We start from the raw sequence: 8,790 nt of genomic DNA, 5'->3' as shown, positions 1-8,790 counted from the left end.
GCAATAATTTAGCTTCAGTTCATTTTGTAAATTGCTGTAAACACCTAAAAGGTACTTTTTTCTTTACTATGGATTTTATTCTTCGTTTTTGTGAATTTCTTTGTTTCAGCTCATAAACACGTGTCAAAAGGCTTACAACTGTTTCAATCTCTGTACACTATTATAAGTACCATTACTTTACTTTGTTATTTACTTTAGGTGTAGTTTTATTAAATAAAGTTATGTATATGTAATTTTATTAAATGAAGTTACATCTATGTAAGTGTGTTTGTCTGACCGCATAAATTTTTTTCAAATAGACCAGGATTTATTGTTCTAACACATAATGCCTCCAAGAAACCATAGCTTAAATGGCCTGTGTGAAAGTGACAGAATATGAAAAATTGATGTGAAGGGCATAAAACTATCGCTAATGTTTTGTGGGTCATGGCTTGTATATTATAGCAGTCTTCATCAAATGTTTGCTTGTGCTCACTTTAGTAATCAATAGGTGAAAACAGTTATTTGTATAGTACGTTCACAGGTGATTGTTGTACATTGAGCCTGTGAATGTGGAAATACTAAAGTTTTACAAAACTAGATGATATTTAAACTGTAAATGGTGAGGCCAACTTGTTCAAGCCAGTTTGTGGGGAGGAACAAGTATGGTTAGTTATCTTAAATAATCTCAGAGTAATTATTTAAGAATTACAACCGTAAGTGTTGGTTAAACCAGATAAAGTCCCTGAATGAGATTGTGGAAAGTCTAAGGACTTCTAACGCTAAAATCCGGGGCTCAATTCCCTGCAGTGGACACAACAGATAGCTAAATGTGACTTTAAACAAACAAGCCAGGTTAAAATTTTAATTGTGTACCAGTTTAATGTTGAATATTATTTATGATTTTAACTTTATACACAAGTGCCAAAATACTATAATTAAGCCAGGTTAAATTATCTTTTTTTTTTTATTTGTCAATATTATATTATCAAATTCTTTAAGTGTGTATACAGACACTAATTGATAGTCATTTCTTCAAAAAAAAATGTACAAAATAAGACACAAATAGTGTATTTGACTTCTTTTGCAGAAAACAGGCTTTTATTATATAAAACTAAAAGTACTGTACTCATAGGAGCTCTGACGTGTGTGAGATATCACGTAATTTTATTTAATTTTGGTTTTGAATATTTTAACAGATTGCCGGAACCTTTTCTCTGACCAACGTGTCTGTGTACGTAGTAGATTTGAAAAGAGTGCAGCCTTTTGGAATTCCTTCAGCTAGTCAATCTAAACCTTGCCCTCTACCAGCCTTTTCAATTGGGTAATTCTTTTTTTTTTTTGTAATTTCTTTGTCATACTATTTTTTTAGGCTCTCCTCTTGCATCTATGTTTGTAATATTAATAAATCTCTGAAGTTTCAGTTCTGAAAAGTAACTTAGTGTTTTTTCTAACCTTCTGGTAGTATTACTATTATTTAGTAACTAGAAAATAAACTTAGTGCAATAGACTTATTGTATTTTTATTAACCTCATTCACAGGGATCAGGTTTTAAGTGAGAAAAATTGTTTATCTGTTTTTCCTTTAGTCTGATTTTTCATGAGTTTTTTTTTTCCTGGTACATTATTTTTTCCATTGATAATTGTTAATCTTTTTTTCCTTTAGTCTGATTTTTCATGTTTTTTTTCCTGGTACATTAATTTTTCCATTGATCATTGTTAATCTTTTTTTCCTGGTACATTATTTTTTCCATTGATCATTGTTAATCTTTTTTTCCTGGTACATTATTTTTTCCATTGATCATTGTTAATCTTTTTTTCCTGGTACATTATTTTTTCCATTGATCATTGTTAATCTTTTTTTCCTGGTACATTATTTTTTCCATTAATCATTGTTAATCTTTTTTCCTTTAGTCTGATATTTCATGTTTTTTTTTCCTGGTACATTATTTTTTCCATTGATCATTGTTAATCTTTTTTTCTGATACATTATTTTTTCCATTGATCTTTTAGACTGAATAACATAAACTGAGTGACACAATTGGTATTGTTTCATTAATTATTCAGTTTATTACATTATAAGAAAACCTCATATTTTTGAACATTGCACTGGTTTGAGTCACACTTTTAACTCAAATTATGTAAATAATTTAAGAAATGGATTTTGTATAACTAAAGAAAAAAAACCTAGTGAGACTCTGCTGATTAAACAGAAGCTACCTGGCATGATAAAGTATCCTAGCACCCATCTTTACTTATTTTTAGGTGAAGGAGGAGTCAGAGTAGTCGCTTAACTCGGGAGTTATAAGAAACTTTGTTGTCTGTATATACTTGAAGAAGCTTGATTCTATAACTGAAATATTCAATCTGATGATAATTATAAGTATTTACCTAGAGAAGCTGGAATTGAATTTTTGTACTAAATTATTATATTGTTTAACGAGTGCAGGGTGATTAAGTATGGAAATAATGATTCAGATTATACAGGTTTTTTTAGTCAAACTATGAGGTGAAGTGTTATTTGAAACAACCTAATGTAAACAGCATGTATAGTGAAGATTACAATTTTATTTATTAATATTAACCTCCTCCAAGTTACATAGATCTGTCTTGTTCTATGTTACAGTAGCCATGTCAGAAAAAGTTTCAACAAAGGGCGACCAGATGGCAAACAAACATCGTATGTATTTGTTTTATATGTTCTACTGTGGTCTGTATAGGGTTACTCAACACAGAGATAAAATAGCAAAAATCAAACCCTTTAACACTACTGTTAAAGACAGATAATACACATGGGAGTTGTACACTGACAGCCTTTTGTGAATTCATTTTTAAACTTGTTAAAACTTCCCAGTTTATATGACTTATTTCTTTTAGAACTCCTTATCTTAGTCTATATTTGAATTTCACCACTCAAAATACAGGCTATTATTTAGAATCGTTTTGTATACATTTACATGTAATTTACCATTTCTATAGGTCACTTCAACTAAAGGCTGGAGAAAACTCTGACAGCCTCATTCCTCAGTCAGACTCTGGAGAAGACTTGAAGTCGTGCGCCGAGATAAAGGAGCAAGGTTACTACGATGAAATTTTTCATCCTTCGAGAGAATGTGAGTAAAGATCAAACACTTGACACTGTCAAGTCCAGAATGGCGGCCATTTTAGTTTGTCACTATTTAAACTCTACATGCCATTTGGATCTAAAGAAAAGCGTAGTCAGTAGATAGAGCTGTTTAAAATTATTTGTGAAGCATTTTAGTTGTTTTTTTCCTCCTTTGTCAGAGAATTGTTTTTACTACAGTATATTTAAAATGAACTTAAACCAAAAATTAACCTTGATTAAATCCCCCCCATATTTTTTTACTATCAAAGTTTTTTATTTTTTAACATGAGCAACAAACGGTGATTAAATTAATTCCCAAGTTTTCCTTTACTTCTATCTGATATTGTTTTGAAGTGATACATTTTTTTATCATTAGTAGCATATGAGGATACGTATGTGTGTGTATGTGTACAGGCTGACTTAGAAGTCTATTGACGTCTTTTGGGGGTTTTGTCTTTCAAAAAGTTTATTAAATATGCATCATACACCAAAAATATCAATTTAAAAGATGCAGACAATAAGAAATGAAACATTTTAAACCAAAATCTCTCTTCTAACACAAGTTATTAGACACAAATTCACCCCTTTCATATATATATATATATTGTGTTGTGCCACAGAAATCCAACCATAACAAAAGTTTTTACAAAAGCATTAATGAAATACATCAGTTAAGCCTAGTTACATTTGTAGAATGACAAAATATTCCAGTGACTCAGATCCTTATTTATTGAATGCTGTTGTTAAGGTTATCGTATTCAAACAACATAGATAAGTAAAATAACTTATGAATTGATGAAAATAAACAATATTCGTTAGATACAAACTGATCTCAACCAAGTATATTTTAGTAAAAATATCGTTACTTAGCTTGACCGTTGTGATAGGTCGGGTTGTAGGTCACCAATAAATGTAGTTCTCAATGTTTATTTGTTGCTGTTGTTTTTTTTCATTTTATAACCATAAGTTGTGACCACTGCAATTGGCAAAATAAAATATAAGAATAAGTTTATTAATAAATATCAGTCAAGTTTAAGTTGATTGTTCATATAAAGTGGAACATTCTGGTCAACAATAACACATTTATAGTTTCATTTTGAGTCTACCTACTGATTAAGTATATGTTATTACAGTGTACAACTCTTACTATAAAAGCAGTAAATTGTAATAAAATAAAATAAATTTAAAGTCCAAGATGATGGGAGATATCTTAGTACTTTTTAAAAAACAACAGTCTTTTTAACAAAATTTTGGAAATTTCACAACCTAAGAAAATTATAGATCAAATAAATTGATGTGTTAAAAGCCAAACTAGATACTATTTAGCAATTTTTTACTAATATTGGTTGTGCAATTGCCCTCTGAGAAGAAACAAATCAATGGGTGTTAATTAAACCAATGGTTCCTAATCATTCTTGTCTGTAGCTCTCCCGTCACAGCAGAAAACAAAAACACACTAGAATGTAAGTTTAGTTTGCTCTTAATGCAAGACAAATACAGTTCTTGCTAATAATCTTGCTGTAAAAACCGATATAAATTTACCTCCAGAACAGTAAAATGGACATTAGCACGAAGTGGTCTTAGTGGATGTATAGTGGCTTGGTTAGTAACCACTCCTGATAAGAGATAACCAACCAAAAGGTTGAAATGAACATCGTATCATAAACAGTAGGATGAGCAATGCTGCAGATGTGTTCTGTATTCGTGAATTCAAGCTCAAATTGTTTGTCAACAATGAACAATAGCTTCTTTGACAGTGGATAAGAATATGGTATTAAAGTTGGTGTAAAACATCTGCGATGAAGAATTTTAGGGGATCAGTACAAGTTTGGGGCTGAATCTCAGCCAACAGTGGTGATCTGCATAAGACTAGTGGCACCCTAACTGCTAACACGTACAATTGGATACTGACCCATCATTCTGTTCTTTTAGGAACATGACTCATTGGGATGGATCTATTTCCCAGCAAGAAAACAATCCAAAGCATACAGCAAATGTGTTGAAATGATATCTTGATGGTACGGAAGCTGATGGAACACTCAGATCCATGACTTTGTCCACACATAGTCCTGATATGAACTTTCTTCAAACTGTATGGACTTGTCTAAAAACTGAGAAGGTCAAAAGATGACCAAACAACATTGCTGAACTATTGGAAATAATGAAAGACAGGCCATAACTAGAGCTGGGTGATAAGTGGTGTTTGTTATTAAATTTATTGATTGGGCCTAATAATATGTTGTGTTTGATTAGTTGATCATCATGGTGCTTCCTCACATCATGGTATCTACAAAAAAATGGCTAGCATTATTGTACTGTTTCCTGTAGAAACAGTGGCACTATCTGATGATGGGTTAGTTAAAATTTACCTTATGGATGTAAGGAGGTAAACAATGAAGAGGATATTATATTCTAACTCAGGAATTTAATTAATTCTCTTTAGTTTTTTCATTTACTAGTTTTTAACAAACTGCCAAGTGCTTGATTAGCAATTAATTAAGTCTTAGAGATTCAGTAGAAGAAATCTTTCCTAATTGTTGGACTGCTACACAGCTGTATCGTACCAATGAGTAAGGAGATGATGCTGTACAGTCAAATGCTTGATTTTAAAGTAATATAATGATTGTTTTTCTGTGTAAGTTACTGTTTTTTAATAGATCTGTACAATATATAAAACTCAACTGTTAAAATAAAGATGACTGATGCGATGAATAACATTTATTTACACGAATGAGATGATGCTGTACAGTCAAATGCTTGATTTTAAAGTAATATAATAATTGTTTTTCTGTGTAAGTTACTGTTTTTTAATAGATCTGTACAATATATAAAACGCAACTCTTAAAATAAAGATGAAGATGACTGATGCGATGAATAACATTTATTTACACGAATGCTTCTTATTGTATGTAATTGATCTTCAGTGTGTTATACTCATCTTTATTCTGTATAACATGCAGAAGATGGATTAAGTACATTCCAAAACGTTTGTGTAAATAAATGTTCATCACATTATTTGTTTTTATTTTCATCTTAAACTTTGTTTTCCTCCCAACAAATCAACTCATCTGCTAAGTGCATTTTAACATAAATAACTCAGTCTCTCACTTTCCATTCTTATTTGTAAACAGGTTTTACAGTAGGCATCCTTTCTCAAGAATTGGCTGCATTTATCAGAATTCTAAACCCAAATCTAATCAACTTTAAGCTTATTTTTGATTTCCAAAATGAGTTATCCTAAAGAATTTGAAGGCTCGTTAAGAATCAAATTTAAGATAATTTAACAAAAAAAATCTAATTTTAAATTGATTTTTAAAGTCATATATGTGTGCACAATAACATAACACTAAGAAAAGGCTGAACCAAGGCATTGTTAAGTTATAAGTCCTAATTCTTTCATTTAAGTAAGTCTAAAACTATGATTCTGCAATTCTGCTTTTTTTTTTTGTATATGGTTTACTTGTACCCTAAGGCACTGTGAAGTTATCAAATCTGAATTCTTTCTTTCTAGAATTATGAGTTTATCATATTATAATTTTCAGAGCATATCACAACTATATATTTCCAGCAGTTAAGTACTTATGGTAAGGTTTTTAGTGATCAGTTGTCGTCATGATTAGATGCCTATATAATCATCATTATCTAATTACTAATTAGTTTATATCCAAAGTTTCAGCTAATAATCTGTTGCCATCTTCAGTGAAATTCTGAGAAGGAATAGTATTTTGTGGTAGTGATTTTAGCATCGTTCCATTTTATTTTATGGTCTTCTTCTCTGGCTCGATGGTTTATTGAAGATATCTTGGTGTTGCAGAGTTCTGTATAATTATTATAGTCCTAAATTTTGACCTTTTTTTGGTATTTTTGTTTCACCACACTTACAAGGGATGTTATAAATGATGTTTTTGTTTTCCACAAGGTTGTTAGGTGGTTACACTGTAACTAACCAATAATTCACTGAGTCAATCTATCATAGAAGTTGGCAAAATCTGGATAACCTTTCTGAAACCATTAAAATAATTGGTTCAAGTCCTAATGGGGCGAGATTTGGTTTTTCTAACAAGAGGACTTAGGATTGAATCTAAGCTCATGCTACCACATACAAGTACTCAAGACTTTCCTGTATAAGGTAGTAGATTACTAGGACACTATATGTACTTCCGCAGGGTCCCTGAAAGTGTTCTGCTTCAAGAGCAAATAAAATTAAGAATAACAAATATTTTTATTTGTTGCTTTTGAATTTCATATATCATGCTGTATCGTAGCCTACAGAGTGCATAATTTTTCTCATGATTCATGACATACACACATTTTACTGACATCACGACAAAACAAATTGCAATGTTAAGCATCCTTTATGTGACATATTTTAGTGTTTACTGACTGACTGACAGACAACACAAGTAGTTAAAACAGGTGGCCTCTGGCTCTGTTTCGGAGAAATAAATTAATTAGTAATTAGGTTTAGGTGATTACATAGGCATACTAATCAAAACAAGGTTCTCCAACAATGTTTATACAGCAAAAGATTATCTGGAAAAATGTTAAAATACACGCCAGTAAATGTTTTATCTCTGCATAGATACAAGGTTTTGTTTTCTGATTCAAGTCTGATATATCATATGTGTGTAAAACTGTTAATAGGCTCATACCACTTTCAAAAAATTGAATATGAAAAAAAAAATTGTTTTGATTGTAAAATCAAATTTAGAGTATTTCCTACACTGAAAGTTAGTTGTTTGTAAAAGTACAATAAATAAAAGTATTTTTGTCAATCTTCATTATATATTTAGTTCATTTGATAAGAAGTAATGATGATTTTTGATGTAATGTATTGCTTGGCTACATCCCAACATCACTGTACTGTAAAACTTGTAGACACAGTTAAAGATGGCTTGTAGCTCAGTAGCTATTTCTGGTAGTATCTTACCGGTGTTCTGGTTATTTCATGCTGTTTTTTATCCCCCCCTCCTCCCTTAGTATCACTACACGAATTACAAAACATATCCTTCTTACATGTTTACTTTGTTTTGCGAGTCAAGCTCGGATGTTTCAAACTGAAAATTGCATGTGCATGTGATATGTTTCAATTACACCATTCTTCATATTGTGACGTGTAAATTATATATATTAGTATATACAACATGGGACAAAAGTTGCTATGCAGTTGATACTGTACAGTTAGAATAGTTGATATTATATTGTTTGTAGTGAAGAAAATACGGCAGTTGAAACCAATTTAATTATTGTTTGTTTCAGGGTGATAGTTAGAAATTAAACTCTCTTCTACATGAAACAACTGTATAGTCATTTTTGCCCTACCCTGTGTGTATATATACATATATATTTAGGCTTAATGTTCATTTGTTTACTTTCCTCATTTTTTGTTCTCTTTATGACAGTGTGTCGAACCCCTCCCAAGGCCGAGCCTTTTCCAGCACCCCCTGAGGGTATGCACTGTAAATGCTTTTTTTTTCTATTTTTCATCTTCTGTATTGTTTTTTCTTTTGGCTTCTAATTTCATTTTATTTGCAGGTGCTTTTGCTAATGAAGCTTTTCATATTGAAATATAGAATATTAAATTTTCTTGAGTGCTTTCTGTAATTTCTTCTAGATATAATTAAAATCTGTATTAATTCAATTCAAAAATTAAAACATTGAAAAAGAATATTTTAGAGAAACCTAAATCTGGATTTTTTTTCTTCT

The 8,790-nt window shown here is 30.8% G+C and overlaps 1 protein-coding gene across 2 annotated transcripts in view; it reads left to right on the top strand.

The window, feature by feature from the left end:
- LOC106461382 (katanin p80 WD40 repeat-containing subunit B1-like) overlaps positions 1 to 8,790 on the top strand; it is a 34,214-nt gene that overhangs the window by 13,219 nt on the left and 12,205 nt on the right. The window contains exons 8-11 of one of the 2 annotated variants that reach the window (XM_022388332.1): positions 1,179 to 1,303; positions 2,605 to 2,658; positions 2,958 to 3,091; positions 8,487 to 8,534. In XM_022388332.1, the coding sequence (XP_022244040.1) occupies positions 1,179 to 1,303; positions 2,605 to 2,658; positions 2,958 to 3,091; positions 8,487 to 8,534 (361 nt within the window). The remainder of the gene's footprint in view (positions 1 to 1,178; positions 1,304 to 2,604; positions 2,659 to 2,957; positions 3,092 to 8,486; positions 8,535 to 8,790) is intronic. The other variant, XM_022388333.1, reaches the window with a different exon arrangement.

Source organism: Limulus polyphemus, unplaced genomic scaffold (assembly GCF_000517525.1).
Source record: "Limulus polyphemus unplaced genomic scaffold, Limulus_polyphemus-2.1.2 Scaffold948, whole genome shotgun sequence".
In the NCBI taxonomy this organism is placed as follows: domain Eukaryota; kingdom Metazoa; phylum Arthropoda; class Merostomata; order Xiphosura; family Limulidae; genus Limulus; species Limulus polyphemus.
Note: the sequence above shows the minus strand (reverse complement) of the source record. Positions and strands in the feature narration are given on the sequence as shown.